The 17,643-nt window shown below is 39.3% G+C and overlaps 1 protein-coding gene across 1 annotated transcript in view; it reads left to right on the top strand.

Annotated features, from left to right (window-relative positions):
* The window catches only part of LOC109112681 (AT-rich interactive domain-containing protein 1B-like), an 84,457-nt gene that overhangs the window by 60,873 nt on the left and 5,941 nt on the right, over nt 1–17,643 (top strand). Inside the window, 9 exon segments of the mRNA XM_042777416.1 lie at nt 7,237–7,579; nt 9,186–9,326; nt 10,657–10,786; nt 11,339–11,446; nt 11,986–11,987; nt 13,403–13,541; nt 14,163–14,372; nt 14,899–15,112; nt 17,480–17,618. Of these exon segments, the coding sequence (XP_042633350.1) occupies nt 7,237–7,579; nt 9,186–9,326; nt 10,657–10,786; nt 11,339–11,446; nt 11,986–11,987; nt 13,403–13,541; nt 14,163–14,372; nt 14,899–15,112; nt 17,480–17,618 (1,426 nt within the window).

The raw sequence follows: 17,643 nt of genomic DNA, 5'->3' as shown, positions 1-17,643 counted from the left end.
AATGCTGCACTTTCTGCTCTTTAGTGACAAGGGGATGTCATGCTCAAAAAAAGCACAAAAAGCACCATAAAAGTAGTGGTCCATATAAGTTGTGCAAGTCAAGTCACCTTTATTTCTATAGCGCTTTATACACTACAGATTCTGACAAACAAGCTACACAGAGATAAACAGGAAAAGAGCAGAATCAATTATGGAAACTCAACTATGGAAGCAAATCAGATTCTGCCTTAAAATAGCTCTAAAAGACTGTAGTGTTATTATTTAGCAAAATTCAGTTCAGTGTTGGTTTAGATCAATAACAGTGCTCAGCGAACGAATGCGGTGTGATATTGATCGAGGTACATCACGGCGGCATTTGGTGGGAAAGAGTTGTAGTCTGTTCAGCAGGTTGGAAAAAATGAAGGTAGAGTTGTAGCCTTAAGCACTATGAACGTTCTTCTCGATAAAACTGCACATAGGTCCAGGCTGGTCCTGGCTTGACCCCATATATATGTGTGGGTGTGTGTTGTGGGGTCTTATAGTGTCTGAGCTCTCACAGAGCATCTGTCCTGAGGGCATGTCTCGTTGAAGTCTTCACTGACCATGAAAGGCTGTGAGGTGGTTGTTCACCATCCACCATCTGGTCTGGATATGGGCCGGATCAGGTTGACTACAGTAACCTTGGGAAAAGCGAGAAACAGACAAACTAACATAAGCAGTAACCATGCCATTCTTTTCTTATGATATAACAAGTACATTGAGGTGTTCCTGGTTCTGGTTGTAGCCAAACAATCCCTTAAGAGATATGAATTATAGAAATGTGATAGTGTATAATGTGTATACTAGGTTAAAGGATGGGTCTTTAATCTAGATTGGAACTGACAGAGAGTGTCTGCCTCCTGAACAACGCTAGGAAGACTGTTACAAAGTTTGGGTGCTAAACAGGAAAAGAATCTACCACCTGCTTGATTTGATACATTAGGAATCATCAACTGGCCAGAAATTTTAAGAACACAATGGACATGAAGGAGTGGAGTTAAACCATTCAGGACTTCATGTACACTATACTGCAAGTCTTCTGAAGTCATACGAAAGCTTTAGGTGAGGACCAGACAAAAAATTTGCCCTCTGCTATACCTCTCAAATCTCATTTTTGTCATCACTTTAACTCTTTCCCCGCCATTGACAAGTTATCTCGTCAGGTTTTTATGGCTTTCTGTGTTTTCACTGTTATACACTCAGGGGCGCTCATTCTTCTGAATGAGTACAAAATGGAAAAACTAGCGATCTCTTATGTAAACAGATGCATATGATAAATAATGCAATCATCAGCAATAGACAACATATAAATGAAACTTGCTTAATGTTATGGAGTAAAATGATGATTCAGGAAGTGGTATATGCCTGTGCAAGCTTGGGAGGTGTTGACAGAAGCGATTTACTGGATTTATGCTTTGATAATCGTACTGTGATGTAGTTTTTGATAAAAATGTGATTTTTCTCACCTTTTTGCTCAAAATTATACACTTCTATGAAACCTACCTATATTCAAGTGTTGATGATAAAAAAAGAATGCTTTAAGCTAAAATACTGTTTTTTTTTTTTGGTTTTTTTTTTAAAGAGGCTTTGATGTTTATTTTGTTGTATTGCATATTCAAATATTCATTACAGCAAAAGTATACTGTAGGCCATCAAATTTAGTGAAAATCATCTAAAATCGCTGGCGGTGGCTGGCAAACATTTAAAAAAAAAAAAAAAAATGCTTGGCGGGGGGAAAGAGTTAATATTCATGCATGGTGTGTTGTGGAACCGATTAAACATGCAAAAACCATTTTCACGTCAGTTTCAGCCTAGTTAGTTTCTAGTAAAGTTACATTTTTTACAGAGTTTATATTTTTGGTGAATAGAAATACTTAGTGTCCTGTTGTTGTTTCAGCTGTGTGCATCTGTGAAAGAGACCCCATTAACAGGGCTCAGCAGCAAAATTCATCATGAATGTTATGGCGTGGCGGGTTTGTAATAAATGAATAGCTGCAAAAGCGTGCCTTTATAATGTCATGGCCTCCACTCTGCCTGATTGATAGTCCCCTGTTGTCCTGTACTTTCATTCAAATGACAGACAGCTGGCTCAAGACAACAGGGCTGCAGCATGACACTGACTGAGCTACAGCGGCAGTCAACCACAGAATTCTTTACACAGATTGATAGGATCCATGAATAGATGCCACAGTCAATTCATAGTTTGGAACAACATATAATGTAGATTTTTTTTTGTTTCCTGAAGTCTACTTACAATACAAACAATCATAAGGTATTTTTTTTTTTGTCACAATTTTCCACTCTCTCTGACTCATACACTCGTCTCATACATCTTGTTTTACATGGACTCATTTTGGTGCCCATATTAACAGGTAACGGGGTTCACACTGCATTCATTAGTAGAGTGGGTGCTGGATGACAGAAGTAGCACTGCAAGTAGAGTTTCGGCAATTAGGACTAGTTTTTGGCTGCACATTAAGCCCAAAGTTAGTCTCAGCTCAGAAGTCAGCGCCCACGGACCTTGGCTGACTTCTGATGCATGGGGCCGACACACACAAAATTGGGAAACACTTCAGGAGTTTTAAAGTTGGAATCGGATTGGTTGAATTATACAGGATTTCCGGGAGACATGTGTGTCGCATTATTTAACATTCCACCTGGAAACAAAGATGCCGTGATGCCAAACCCCCTCACGAAAGAAGAAAATCCGTTGTGTTTACAACTGTGATGATGAGCGCACTTATCATGATCAAATAAACATTTTCAAAACATTTTCATTTGGGAATTTTCAAAAGTATGTGAAAAATGTGTAGTTCGCGCATAGACTATTTTAAAATGCATCCCAAGAGTTTTACACACCAGTCTGTTATTGTGGGGGACATTTCCACACACCCTAAACATGATGCGCACCAAATTAAACATGATTGGTTGCTTTATCTGTCAGTCACCTTTGGCCTCTTGGGCGTGCCTTGGCCATTCAAAGCGGCCAAGGTTCCCAGACCTTCTGCCGTCAGTCTGAAGGTCTGGCTACGCAAGACTAGCCCAAAGTATACTTCGGCCATTCGTGTTCCACAACGGTCCGCACTGTCTGCATGACGTGTTTTTTCGTAGACATGGTTAAAAATGTCTTACTAGCTAACCCAAAACAACTATTTTGATCAGAAAGAGAATTGTCTCAACTGCCGACTGTTTTCGATGAAATCTCGCCCTCTTCTGTTGGAGGTCTGTCACAAATGGCAGAGGTATGAAAGTCTTTAAGTTTTAAGCAGAACAATGGCTTGTTGCTTCTTCAGAAGCTCATTTTCACTGGCCATGGTCAAATGAAATCGTCCCACCAAATTAACGTTAATTTTGAATGAGACGGAAGTTGATTTCAAGTCAGTAAGGCCATTAACTCAGCAGGGAGTTGAGTCATTGCGGCTGTTAAGGCTCCCCTGCTGAGATCTGATTCTCCATCAACTATGTAAATGAGGAATATGATTGAAAATCTGATGAAAAATCAGCTGGCATAAACATTGACTGTCATGCAGTGCATTCAGAAAGTATTTATTTAAAAAAAAAATTCCACATCAATCTACAACTCCCAAACCCCAGACAATGACAAAGAAATGTATTTTGTGATAACTTTGCAAAATTATTACAAAGAAGGAAAAAACTGAGAATATAACATTGCATAGACAGTTCTTATTTGAAGTACTTTTTGAAGCACTTACAACCTCAAGTCTTTTTGGTTATGAGGCGACAAGCCTTTGCCCACGCTGGATTTTTGGGGTTTTCTGTCATTCTTCACTGAAGAAACTCTCTAGTTCTCTCATGTTGGGTGGAGACCATCGATGAACAGCCTTTTTCAGGTTGCTTGAGAGATGTTCATTTGGTTCAAGTCTGGCTCTTGCTGGGCCACTCAAGGGCATTCACACAGTCGTTCCTAAGACTTCTTGTCTCTTTGTGTGGTTAGTGTCAGTGTTCCCTTCCTAGAGCGTGAACCTTTGACCCATCTGTGGTCATACGGTCCACACAGGATCTCTGGAGCTTGGTCACCAAGACCCTTCTCCCCTGATTTTTTTTTGGCTGGATAGCCAGCTCTAGGAAGGGTTCCAAACTTCTTCCATTTATGAATTATATGGGGAGTCAGTGCCCGAGAATTCAAGCCAAGTCAAGCCGGCACAGACAGAAGGCTGTTCTAATAATACGTTTTCTTACACGAGGATTCTAATGCACAAATATTTTCATAACAACATGAGCCACTTAAAATGAAGAAAGTTATCAGCATAACTGATATTCGAAATGGTAAATAAACAATGCTTTGTTTACATTTCGTATATCTGCGTATATTTCATATATCTTTGTTTTCGATTTCTCCTTTGAATGGCAAATATAGACTATTGATATCTGCTAATATAGGCAGTTAATATTTTTAATGCAGGCTCAGAATGCACATGCTAGTTTGGCAGTTGGCTGTAGTCTACGCGGTATGTTCAAGCGCAGATTTTTGGTTTAGACGCAGTTTACGTGAGCTGGCTTTTGTTGTCACTAGTTCTTTGAAGTCGGGTTGGTGTGTCCCAGCCTATAGAGATATATTATGTATATTGAATATTGCTTCACGTGGAACCCAAAAGTCCAAAAACATCTCAACTATAATCCAGAGATATAGGATGTACCTGACCTACATTTTCTTAGCAAATGATCTGAATACTTTAGTCAGTGTGATATTTCAGTTTGATCTTTTTTATGTAATTTGCAAAGTTACAACAAATCCATTTATTTTAGCATAAGACAAATTTAAGGTTTAAGATGCATTTAAAGTGTATTTGATCTGCAGAGTTTCAAACGAGCAAGGACAATTCCCTTCTCCATGATATATTCCCTTTAAACAGAGAATTGTCTTTGACTTGAAGCTTAGGCTAGATGTTGATGTGAATTGAGACGAAGGCAAGGAAAGTGGGAAACCTTTGAGTCCTGTTGTGTCAGAACAAGCTTTGGCATTTTGTGTAGCTGAATTACAGAAACATGGGGGTCATTGAAACAAGTTGAGATACACATCTTTTTAACTCACAGTAGGCATCAAATTGTGTTCCATGTCCCAAACCCTCTGTCATCTATGCTCACAGCACTGTCAGAAGGGCAGCCGGCTGCATCCTTCACATTCATGGCACCTTTCCCTCTTTTTCACCTGAGGGAATGTTGGGATTAACAGGGCTGGAGGAAAGTCACCACAGAGTGTCTGACAGCAGTATGGCATTTCTGTGTAATTGGCATTGCTCCAGGTCCACGTCTACATCCTTGCAGGCTGGAGTGCCTGTCCTCCCCCACCGTGAAGGAGCTTGTTAAGGGTCTCGATTCAGTGTAACTACAGAACGGGGGCAAAAAGCCAGCATCCCCCAACCTGCTTCACGTGATTTTGGAATACATTTTTAGTCCTTTTTTTTTACCCTGGGAAAGAGGAAAACATGCCAAGACTCTCTGATTTCCACGGGGGAACTCTTGAAACTCGAATGAGCCAGAGATCTTAACGTTTCGACAGCTTGAGGAGTGGAAATCCCCAGTTCTAATTCTGACTGAAATGCTGCTTGGCAAACTCTTCTTGCCAAGCAGCGATCTGGGCACGATTAAATTTATGCCCATTATGCACATCAGCACATTAGACGGAACTTCACGTGGTGAACATGATGTCTCTTCCCCTGAGAAACTTGACGAGAGAAACTTGGCGTCCAGTGGGTGTCAGGCTGAATGTCCTCAGACTGTTGCTCTTGAAACATGTCATGAGGAGACATACTTCATTAACAGTGGACTCTCTGATGGCTTGCTGGGGCTTTGGTCCCACTAGTTTTGAAGAATGTCAATTTGGCTGAAATGTGTCCAGACTTCACTACCTTCCAGTGCTCTCCAACAAAGATCTGATAATTTGACTGCCTGAGAAGGAACAGAGAAAAAAAAGAATGATGTATGCAGAATTTAGACTTGCCTTCAGAAGTCAACATTAGATCGAAATGGACCCTATTTACTTTTTTCCAGAAATGAACATTCTGTCATTATTTACGCACCCTCATGTTGTTTCAAACGTGTATTACGTTCTTCTGTGGAATACAAAATGAGATTATTTTATGAGTAGCCATTACATTGTGACTTACTGTATGAAGCTCCATAGAGTGTCGACATAAAACTACATATGGCTCACTGATCATTTTCAAGCATTCCAATAAGGTTTTTTATTTATTTATTTTTTTTTTCAGATATTTAAGCAATTTTGACTGTAAAATTGTGACTGCCACCCATGTTCTCCTTTTGCACCATCCAGTGCATTAAAAAATACAATACAATCATGGCCATTCATTAAGGGATTCAAACTCTAAGGCCCCGTCCACACTGAGACACGTTTAGCTGTATACGCATACATTTTGTATCGTATAGGCGTTTCGTCCACACGGATCCGGTGTTTTGGGACAGGGAAACAGATATTTTTTGAAACCGGGTTCCAGAGTGGATAAATCTGAAAATGCCGCCCTTGCATTTTCGTGTGGACAACGAATCTGTATATTTTCTGAAAGATGACTTCATCAACCAATGTCTCGCCTCTAGTCAGAGATCGCTACGTCACGTAACAGAAACAAAAACATGAACAAACACTGAACGATTGTCTTTTTATTAATTAACATTAACACAGATTAATAAATGTATCGTTTAATGTTTGTATACTGCACGCAAGGTTTATGCGCATAGTCCAAGTCTTCTTCTCCGTTTTTAGTGTATCTCTGTGGCAGAATTACAGCGCCACATACTGGTCTGGCATGTATACTACATTGTCTTGTGTCGGGTTTTGTGGTTCGTGTGGACACAGACATTTCTTGAGAGACGAGGAAACAATGAAAAAAAAAAAAAAAGATCAGCAAGGGAAAGCACTGGCTTCGTGTGGATGTAACCTAAATTAGCCAAAATCAAGATTTGGAAATTGAGAAACATTGCAACATAGATGATATTGTAAATGCTATTTCTAGGTTGTTTAAGATTGTTTGGAAACACAAACAGGATGTTTTTTTGTTTTTGTTTTTTCACCTAGAGAAAGCAAATGTGATGGGATGGAGCCGAGTGCAGGGGTCTTGAGACATGTTTTGTTAGAAAGTTGAACTATTTGAACTCTTAAAGGAGTCATGCATTTTTGTATTTTGTAATGTTTCCTGAGTTTTTTCCTGGGCTTTTACATTAGTCTTCTTTTATCTCTAGGTAACTACCCACGCCCTCCTAACTATGGCGGAGCACCAGGTGCCAACTACAGTGGCCCAGGCCCAGGCATGGGCAACAGTCTTGGCATGAATGCCAGCAGTCCAATGCACGGGCAGGGTCCAGGGCAACCCTGTGGCTCTTTGAACACGGCTCGAGGACCAGGGCATGCAGCTGGTGGCCGGCCATATCCAGCAGGCTCCAGCAGTGTGGCTCCAACGTCTCCCAACATGCCTCAGTCTGCTGGCCCAGGAATGGGTCCACCTCCTCCCAACGTCAGTCGCAAGCCCCACGAGAGTGGCCCTGCATCTGCCCAGCAGAACCCAGTCCCCTCTGGACAGCCCAGGTAAATCAGAGCCCTCCTGCTTAACTAGAACAAGATGTCATGATTTTGGTCTTGGTTGCGTAAATAGTTAAAGGGATAGTTCAACCAAAAATGAAAATTCTGTCATTATTTATTCGCCCTCATGTTGTTCCATAGTACTATGGGTTTCTTTCTCCTGTGAAAACATAAATGAAGGTGTTTTGAAGAGTGTTGGTAACCAAACAGATTTGGTTACCATTGACTACCATTGAAATCAACAATCACTGAGACAGTTCTCAATATATCTTCTATGTCCCACAGAAGACAGAAGAAACAGTCATACAGGTTTATTTATTTGTGTGAACTATCATGAAAAATAAATAAATTTAAGAGTAAATTAATTCCATTTGGGGAAATCTGGTCAGTATTGAAAAAAACACAACAACACAACAACAACTCTGTCTCTGTTTAAGTTTTTTACACCTGGACAAATACAATCAATATAATTTGGGGTTCTCCATTTTAGATTGTTATAGCCAATACCTGATTTCTTGTCACCTGATCCTGATTCTGTTTCTGTTTTTAGTTTTTTATCAGGAGCTTTATTATAACCAATTATGTAAGCTCACGGTCACTGTTAATTGAATTAAAATAATGCCAGCTGTTGCCTAGATTTTGTTGTTGTTGTTGTTTTTGACAAAAACACTGTAGCTTTGGTTAAATTGATGAATGGATAAGCAAACAGAAATGATTCCTTATTTATTGAAAAACGTGTTGTTTTAATAAAAACAAGCAAGTAATATATATTAAATACAAACATGACACATTAAACTACAAGAGTAATCAAACTTAATATGACAGTTTTGCGTATGTATTCATTATTTCATGTTTAATTATTACTATTCAATGCAATTAGTCATTTAAGAATGAATTAGCATGTCTAAATGCTGCATATTCAATTATTTATTGTGGCATTCCCCACCTTTTCATTGGAGGTTGGTAATATTGATTCCTCTTTTATTTGTTTTCCTGGTGTTTCAATGAGGGGAACATGTTCTCATGTGAGGCAAGAGTGGAGAGAGAACAGCAAATGTGTATGGACTGATTTTGTACCACTGTTAAAGGGATAGTTTACCCCAAAATGGAAATTATGTAATTATTTGACAGTTTTTCCAAAACCCGTACAAAACTATTTCTTATGTTGAACATAAAAGAAGATGTTTTGAAGAATGTGGGAAACCAAACAGTTGCTGGTTCCCACTTATTTATATAGGATGAAAAAAATAAAAATATGGAGTAAATGGTGATTCATACAGGAAAGAATCACATACAGGTTTGGAACATTTTTGTTACACATTATTATTATTATTATTAAGTTGTCATATTCACCATACCTTCCTGAAGCATCATGATTCAGAATGGTCCCCCTTTGTTACTTCTATGCATGTTCAATATGTCATTTTGCCTATGCCTCACTGGTTGACTACTATTTAACAGTCTATTTGGCAATATGTCACCAAATAATGCTGAAGGCGGCATTTGGGACAGGGCCAAACATGGAATTACTCCGTACACCCTTTGAGTTGTCATTTCTATTGAAAGTGAACAGGCATCAAGGAGACTGTTATGCTCTTCCCCCCTGCTTCAGGCATCTCTTTGGCAGGTCCCCTGTATACCCTGGCCTGTCTGGGCCTGGGGGACGGCCAGCCTCCTTCCCTATCCCTCACCCCCATCACCCTCACTACAGTTCTGGGCAAGGCCAGGGGCATCCTCACACTGAGTTGTATGGGTAGGTTCAAGCTGGTTCACCCTGGCTGGATGGCTTTAGTCTGCTTGAGCCTGCTCGCATCTGCTAGAAACGACACAAGCCATGCGCTCTGCATTCGCCTCTCCTTTCTCCTCCACCATGGCTGTGTTATACTCTGAGCATTTAAGAAAATCAATGCTAGTTTTTACACAGACAGGAGAAGCATCCTCTGGAGAGAACATTCAGTAGGTTGGAGACCTGAAGAAGCAGCTTGTGTAGCTAAGAGTTAAAGAGACGTGAAAGAGGAAGACTGCAAGTTTAAAGGAATCGTTCATCAAAAAAATAGAAATTCACAGTTCATGGCTTTCCAAACCTGTATGCTGTTTTTTTCTTCTTCTATGGAACACAAAAAGAAAATATTTTTTGAAGAATGTGTACACAGCTCTTTTCCATTAAAAAAAACCTGTCCCGTTCCAAAATGGACAAAAAACACCATAAAGTACCATATGACTTTCCATGTCTTTAAAAGCAAGCAGTAATCATGCATTTTTTAACTGAACGGCTGGCCTCTGTTGATCTGAAATCTAAAATTGGCACATTTACAAGCACTCATATATGTTGAGAAATGGATAATGGGATTCTAAATAGGATGTTTCAAAAATTTCCTCGCGTCTTCCATGAAAAATATATCAGCATATGAGTTTGGAGCAACATGGACTGATTTTTATGTGTACTATATATATATATATATATTTACAGTTCTAATCCAGTGAATTTTTCTCATCAAGACTACATAAAGTCTTCCATGAAAAATATATCCACATAAATTTTTTTATTGAAACAGCAGCTCTCGTGTTCGACAGTGTGTGCAAAAAAATGTTGCAAAAATGAAACTAAGTTTGTTCAGCACACATATCTCGTGTTTTCTGGATTTAAAAGTGGATCATATTTTGTTCTCAGATTGAAATTGAGTGTGCTTTGGGACTCATCGCATAATGCCATATACTTAATTGTGCAACCCAAGTTCAGTTTTTAGTTAAAGTTCAAGTGTGATCCGCAGAGAACCGTCAGAGAAAATGTAGTCCTACGTGAAGACATGTGGATTGTTTCTTATTTAACGCTTAACGTCTTATTTAAAGTGAAACATCTTATATAAAGACAACACAGGAATCACTTCTTTTTCATTTGTGTATTAATCATGAATGTCTTAACCCTCTCTGCTGTCCCTGCATATTTATTGCTTGCCAGCTGGAAGAAAATAAAGAAGAAAAGAAAATAAGTGTACTAACAAACTTACCGATGTACTCTTCACATATTAAACAGGCTCTTCAGCTTTGTTTGTGTCCTGATGATTGTGTGCTGTTGTCCATAGGCCAGTCGGGTATCAGGGTGGGTCCCACATGCTTGGGATGGGTCCTGGAGGCCCCTACAACCATCCACCGAGCAACAGCGCAGCCAGGATGACCCCTCAAGGACCGTCCCTACCAACACAGTGCCCACAGGTGCATATTTAGCATATTCATGCGACAAGAATGCAGTTTTTCATTAATGAAGAAATCGAAGAATGTTTAATAATTTTACACTACAGCTCAATAGATTGGTGTCAGTAAGAATTTTTTTTTTCTCTTATGCTTATTAATGCGACAATTTTTTTTTTTTTATGCTTAGTGATTTTTTATTTATATTGTCTAAAATATTAAATAACTATTTTAATATATTTTAAAAAAGTAATATAATACATTTATTTGAAATACAAATATGTTAAAGCATTATTAATGTCTTTGTCACTATTGAACAGTTTTATACATTCTTGCTGAGTATTAATTTCTTACAAAAAAAAAAAAAAACCTTACTGACTCTAAAAGTTTGAGCTGTAGTGTACATCGAGAATTCTGTTTCACAAAGTATTTTATTTTAGACATTATTTGATGCTAGGAATTTGCAAGAAGTGCTGTTACAGTATAGATGCACACATATCCATTGTTTGGAGGGTGTTGATCAGATGTTGTGAAGATCTCTGGATGTCTCAGTCTCAGTGTCTGAATCTGCTGTAGGGCGCATGGCCAGGCTCAGGTGACAGCATGATGCCCACCGATCCCAAACTGAGAGCTGAGCACAAGGAGGAGGGCAGCACACCCACCACAGAGCCTCCTAAGCCAAAGGTACGAACAGATCCTTCTCCCTTTGGCTCGCTGAACATGTTCAGAAGATGCTAACAGAGAACTGACCTTTGCTTTAACAGTAACTTATAAAGGTGAATAACTCTTTATGAGTTAATAACAATAACTCAGTAAAGGTGAAAATATCTGCTTTGATCTGACACTGTGCCCTAACAAGGAGTGGTGTGATAAAATGTAAATGTAGTCTGGTTATACTCTAATAACTATAATAATACCCATTACCAAAAATCCACCAAATTTTACATCACCAATTTGCAAGCACATACATGTTTGATGGAGCACTAGCAGAAACTGAAAACCGTTGACTTTTTTCTCTAATTGACAGAATCAGACAGTGACCCAATTTCAGATTTCATGATAATTTCGTGAAGAATCTTAATCAGATTGTTGTTAGAGGAAATATTTACACCCTACTGCTTGTAGTTCTTCTGTTTGATCATTTTTTTATTTATACTCCCTAAATTGAGTGCTGAAAGCACTTGAATAGTGTTCCATTTCAATGTGTTATTCAGTAAACAAAGGAATATAATTCTCTCATGTGTCCCAATGAGAACTCTTGTAAGCTCTGGAAGACCTCATTTCACAATTTTCTTCTGTATAACTCGTTCTTTCCAAGTCATTGCCCTTACTTTCATCAGAACTTCATTGTGTCATTAAGTTCAGCTTTCGTTTGATTGGTTGAAATATGGCGCACCGGCAGAGCGTTCTCTCTGAACTCATCTTTCCATTTATCGCTTCTGGATGTCATTTTTTTCTGGGGTTTTGTTTCATCTGTAATCCATCGTGATGTTTTGTTTTGTCCCCTTACTGATTAGAGGGAAGTAGTTCTGTCACCTTAAATAATTCTCTCTGTTCTCATCCTGGTTCACAATAATCTCTATACTTTTTTTTTTTTTTTTACCTCATGGCATCATTCAGGAGCAGAGCACTGTTTTTTTTAATAAAACTGTAGAAAACATTACAACAAACAGAAGTGCCTTCAAACGTTGACCTTTACATCCTGTCAAGCAAGCTTAATATTTTTCCAATTTCTTCTGAATTTCTTTGTGTGTGTGTGTGTGTGTGTGTGTGTGTGTGTGTGTGTGCTCTCCTGTAACAAGTATAACAAGTCCTGACATATAACACAGAGCTACTAGAAAGGCAAGAATTGAGCTTTCTTTAGTACAACTCAGAATGGTGCCACCATCAGCAAGAGCCAGAGCACAGAAAGAATGTGACAGAAAAAGATTTGAAGTGTTATACATGAAGTTTGCCAGTCTTTCACCAAACTTTCTCAGTGCTAAAAACAGTAGACTCGCATAGGAGGTTTTTAGGACAGTGAATTGCAGAAGAATGTTTTTCAGCCTATTGGGATCAAGCTATTCTTTTTCAGTGACAGGGTGCCAGCACTCGTGCTGACGCACATTTCTACTATCCACTGAGAAAAAAAAAAAAAAAAAAAAAAAAGTGTTTCTGGGCTGGGAAAAACTGGCTCTGTACTGGCCTCCTAAACCTGTTAGTACTGACCCAGAAGCTGGAGTAAAAAAATCTTCAAAGTGCAGTTTTTCAGAACAGCTGAGCTCTACTGATAATTGCAAAAAAGAGTGTGAATTATTACATTACTTGTTTGGAGATGCAACAGCAAAATAGACAATATTGTGAAAATGTATGCTTTACTCAGTGTTATTTATTTGAGCTGTTGTATTAAAGCAATCATGCTGTTGGTAAATTTCCTGTTATGAATTTGTATTCATTTTTTTATATAACAACCGGTCATTACATCAAAGGCAGCTTGTGATGGCATAAAGCTGAATGAAAGTGCTTTTAGTAAAAAACATGAGCTTGGTTCTGCAAGAGTTTTACGCATCGTTTCGGATGACAAGGAGTAAAAGTGATCTGAAATCTGTCCCTCCGTTAATTGTGTGTGTGGGTTTCCCTATGCTTTCTCCATCACAGGACCAACTACGGCTCTCAGTGTGTGTCCCAGCCTCCCACCCCGTCCCCTCTGTCCCCCAGCCCAGCTAGTCTGTCCTCTTATCAGGGGGACGACAGTGATAGCATTAGCAGCCCTGCCTGGCCAAAAAACCCCAGCAGCCCTGTAAGTGCCTCATGCCATCTTCTCTTTATATTCCTGCTTTTTTTTCTTCTTCTGTGGTTTGATGGTGTGAGCTGTTTTGACCTCAGATATGATGAATGAGAAGTGGCTACCAGAAGATTTGTTCTCCTCTCCCCAGTTTCTTTTCAGCAATATCCAGTGCCGGGGAAGCTATTTTAAAACTGCTCATAGTAAGAATTTCAACGACAGTGCAGCTAGTACTTTTAGTTAAAAAATAATAATACAAATAAAAAAGAAGTTAGCTACACTTCAAGCTGTCGCAAAGAGAAGTTGTGCTTTCAGAGTATCCATCAGCACTTTCTCACCCTAAATCAATGCAATCATCTGCTTGTTTACTAGCAGTCATAGACATGATACCATCGACCGATAGCATACATCATACATGCAGTGTTCAACAAACATCAATACTCATGCCTGATTAAAAAAGTGTATCAGTTTCAGTGCAATCTGCAGTGTAACTTTGCTTGCTAGGAAGGTGTCAGAATGGGACATGTTGAGTAATGTGGATAACACAACACTCTTAGGACAAAGAATGATGGGCTCATTGTATGCGTGCGGGGTGTGTCGGTGGTGATTACTCTCTTCTGTACCCATCCACTCTAGAAGCACAGCTCGGGGAACATGACAAACGAGAAGATAACACGGCTGTATGACTTGGGCTGTGAGCCGGAGAGGAGAGCATGGGTGGATCGCTACATCGCCTTCATGGAGGAGAGGGGCACACCGGTCCTAAACCTGCCTTCAGTGGGGAAGAAGCCACTGGACCTGTGCCGCCTCTACCTCTGTGTTAGAGAAATCGGAGGCTTGGCTATGGTGAGTGAATTCCGGAAAGCTCTTTTGGGTTTTGTGAGAGTACTACTGAGTGATCATGCTGGGGTTTTAAAGGAACAGAACTTTGAAATGCATGTTAAAGAATGGTGAAACCTCTCATATGCGTCATTATATCTGCTTCAACCATCAATCACAGACATCACAGAGAATGCATTGCACCTGCGGATGGTGTTATTTTTTTTTTGCACGTGCTCTCTGCATTGTTTTAGCACCCTTTTGTTTACCACCAGCATTGTGTGGGCGGTAATAGCACAATGGTAATTATGTCTGGCTAACATTGATGATGTTCGTGAATCCTCCGCATTCTATAATGGGCCACATTTACAAAGGAAAGAGCTATGTTTAAGCAAAAAAAACAATTACAATGAATTTATTTTAAGATGCAAATAGCACCTAGTTAAGTCAAACTGCTGGTGGCACATGAATCACTCACAGGGTTAGATGGCAGAACTGCTTATGAGTTGATTGCATCTTGAATGGTTTTGATTGAAAATCTCTCCTGGAACAGGTAAATAAGAACAAGAAATGGAGAGAGCTGTCCACCCACCTGAATGTGGGGACATCCAGCAGCTCTGCCAGTTCCCTCAAGAAGCAGTACATCCAATACCTGTTCGCCTATGAGTGCAAGGTGGAGCGCGGAGAGGAACCCCCACCTGATGTGTTCACTGTGGCAGAGAGCAAGAAGCAGCCGCAGCAGGCCAAGATCCAGCCGCCCTCACCTGGTGAAGAACTTTACAGTATTGCTATGGAGCGAAACAACTGTTAAGGCCTGTTCACAACAAGGACGGTAACAATAAAGAGAACAACAAAGATATAGTTCTAAAAATCGTTCTCAATATTAAAGAAAAGAGTCCACACCACAGCTATAACGATAAACGCACAGAGAAACAATATCATAATGGAATCACTTTCAGAATGATTTTTTCTGGCTGATGAACGATAAAAACATCGACACCCAATCAGAATCAATCCTGCTATAACAAGCTCGAGAATTTAAAGCGGCAGACGAGCGTGCATGTTGTATGTAGTATGATCATATGTATGTTAGCTGGTGTTGGATGCTAACATAGTTATCGTTCTTGGTGTGAACGGGCCTTTAGACTTTGGAAAGAAGGCGTATATCCATTAAATCACTGTTAACTAGGCTTCATGGGCTAATAAAGCCCAAGAATTCATGGTTTAGAGTGATTTTAAAGGAGCTAATGGGTGTTTTTAGGCTAGACACTGAGCAGAGCTAAAAGCCCCTAAGTTGCTCCAAAATCACTGTAAAAGCACAGGTTTAGCAGGTTAATTGCTTTAAGAAAAATCTTTATATCTGGCAGAGTTTCATAAAATAAACACACAGCACAAAAAATATATTAATGAATAACATGGAATTAGGTCGCAGGTGTGTTTATGGAGTATTTCACAAAGGCTTTCACAAATGGATCATAATCAAGGACCAGAACTATGTGTTTTATAATGAAGTTTTTCTTGAAATCAACTTTATTTAAGCTTTATTATTGAACTTTGACACTCCTTTTTAACGTAATACATCAGATTGCATGGTTATTGAGGATAATTGTTCGATTCTTACTGTTACGGAGAACGAAACAAGGAAAAACAATCCCATAGACTTGAGCTGTTTCCTAGAGAACAGAAGTTCCCCAGTCATTGAAAATGTGAACATATCAGGAAATTTGACATTTCAATGCCTTGAAAGTTAGGCTAATAATTCCAAAGTCATGGACATTTCTGTTTCTTGGTAATTTTCAGAGCTAAAATTATCATTTAGGTAATAATCATGATAATAATCTTGTAATAATCATGCAAGCTTATTATAAGCAACCACCCTAGCAGCAAGGTGGCAAAATTCGCATGGCCAGAAATTTTTTAAAATTCTTTCGGAATTCTGTTTTTTATTCTCATGAAATTATATAGTGATGTTCTGGAGTATAATTGTTTTCATGCAATTCTTCGATTTCTATGTGGCTCTGGTCTGCCTGCCTTAGAAGCTATAAATATCTGATTGAGTCGATCGAGTCAAACTGAGACGGACGAGGGAAGGGGTGAGAAAGAGAGTTGTCAGGTTGCTGGCTTAAGGATTCCCGTCCCCCCTCTTCCTAAGGCTAATGACTGATGATGTCACGGGAAAAGGGAGAGAGAGCTGTCAAACAGCAGGGGAGGAATTCCCTCCGAGAAGATTAATGGGGGAGGAGTGTGGGATAAAAACAAAAGTGACCTCAGCCTGACCCCTCGCTCAGTGCAGACCAGTGAGCCAGCACTTTTTTCCCCCCTTCTCTCTCTCTCTCTTTTTACCGCCCTCTCCGACTCTCAAAATATGCATAAGGTCATTGTCGGTCACACAGACTGGAAGTGTTACAGCACAGCACCGTGTATTGTTTACTTTCAGTGCTGAAAGACGATTTCGTGGCTGGAAGCAGATCAAGGACATGTAAAGCAGACACTCTTTCATTCCCTCGTTCTTTAATTCTGCCCTGATTCTTTTTGTTCCCCCCCCGCGCTGAAATCTTTTGAAGTACCTTTTACTGCTCTGAGCTGTGGTGGAAAATGCTAATTGGTTTTTATTACTTTGCATCAATTGAGCCGTAGAAATTTCTGACGTTATTAGGATGGTGTCCTTTTAGGCCATTGCATTTCTATGGGAAATTAATAACTTGTTATTGGATTATGGAAACGCAGTCTGGGGATTGTATGATTTTGGTTTCTTTCCCTTGAGCTTGGAAGAAGTGATTAGGACATTGTCATCTGCTTGTAAATTTTTAAAATACCATTTAAGCAGAATCAGAATATTATTTAAAAAAAGGGGGGTATTTTAAAATATTACACAAGCTGTTTTATATGTTTTAATGAGGCTTTTAGATTTTGATTCAGGAATTGCAAAGCAGTTAAAAAATATTTTCAGTGCATCTCAATTTATTATTCAATAAAAAAAATTAATAAAAAAATGTAAAAAATGTATTGCATTGCAAATTTAACAAAGCATCGAAATGCTATATATTTTTTTCCAAGCCTTACTTTTCACTCGCATTTTTATGCATTTAATAATTCCTTTATTTAATGTACTTTGTTTCTGCTCTGTCCAACAGCAAACTCAGGCTCTCTTCAAGGGCCACAGACTCCTCAATCTACAGGCAGCAGCACTATGACAGAGATGCCAGGAGACCTAAAGCCACCAACACCAGCTACCACACCCCACGGACAAGTGACCCCTCAGCCAAGTGGCAGGTGGGCTGAATTGTTGCATTATGTT

The sequence above is a fragment of the Cyprinus carpio genome, chromosome A20, assembly GCF_018340385.1.
Source record: "Cyprinus carpio isolate SPL01 chromosome A20, ASM1834038v1, whole genome shotgun sequence".
Lineage (NCBI taxonomy): Eukaryota > Metazoa > Chordata > Actinopteri > Cypriniformes > Cyprinidae > Cyprinus > Cyprinus carpio.
Note: the sequence above shows the minus strand (reverse complement) of the source record. Positions and strands in the feature narration are given on the sequence as shown.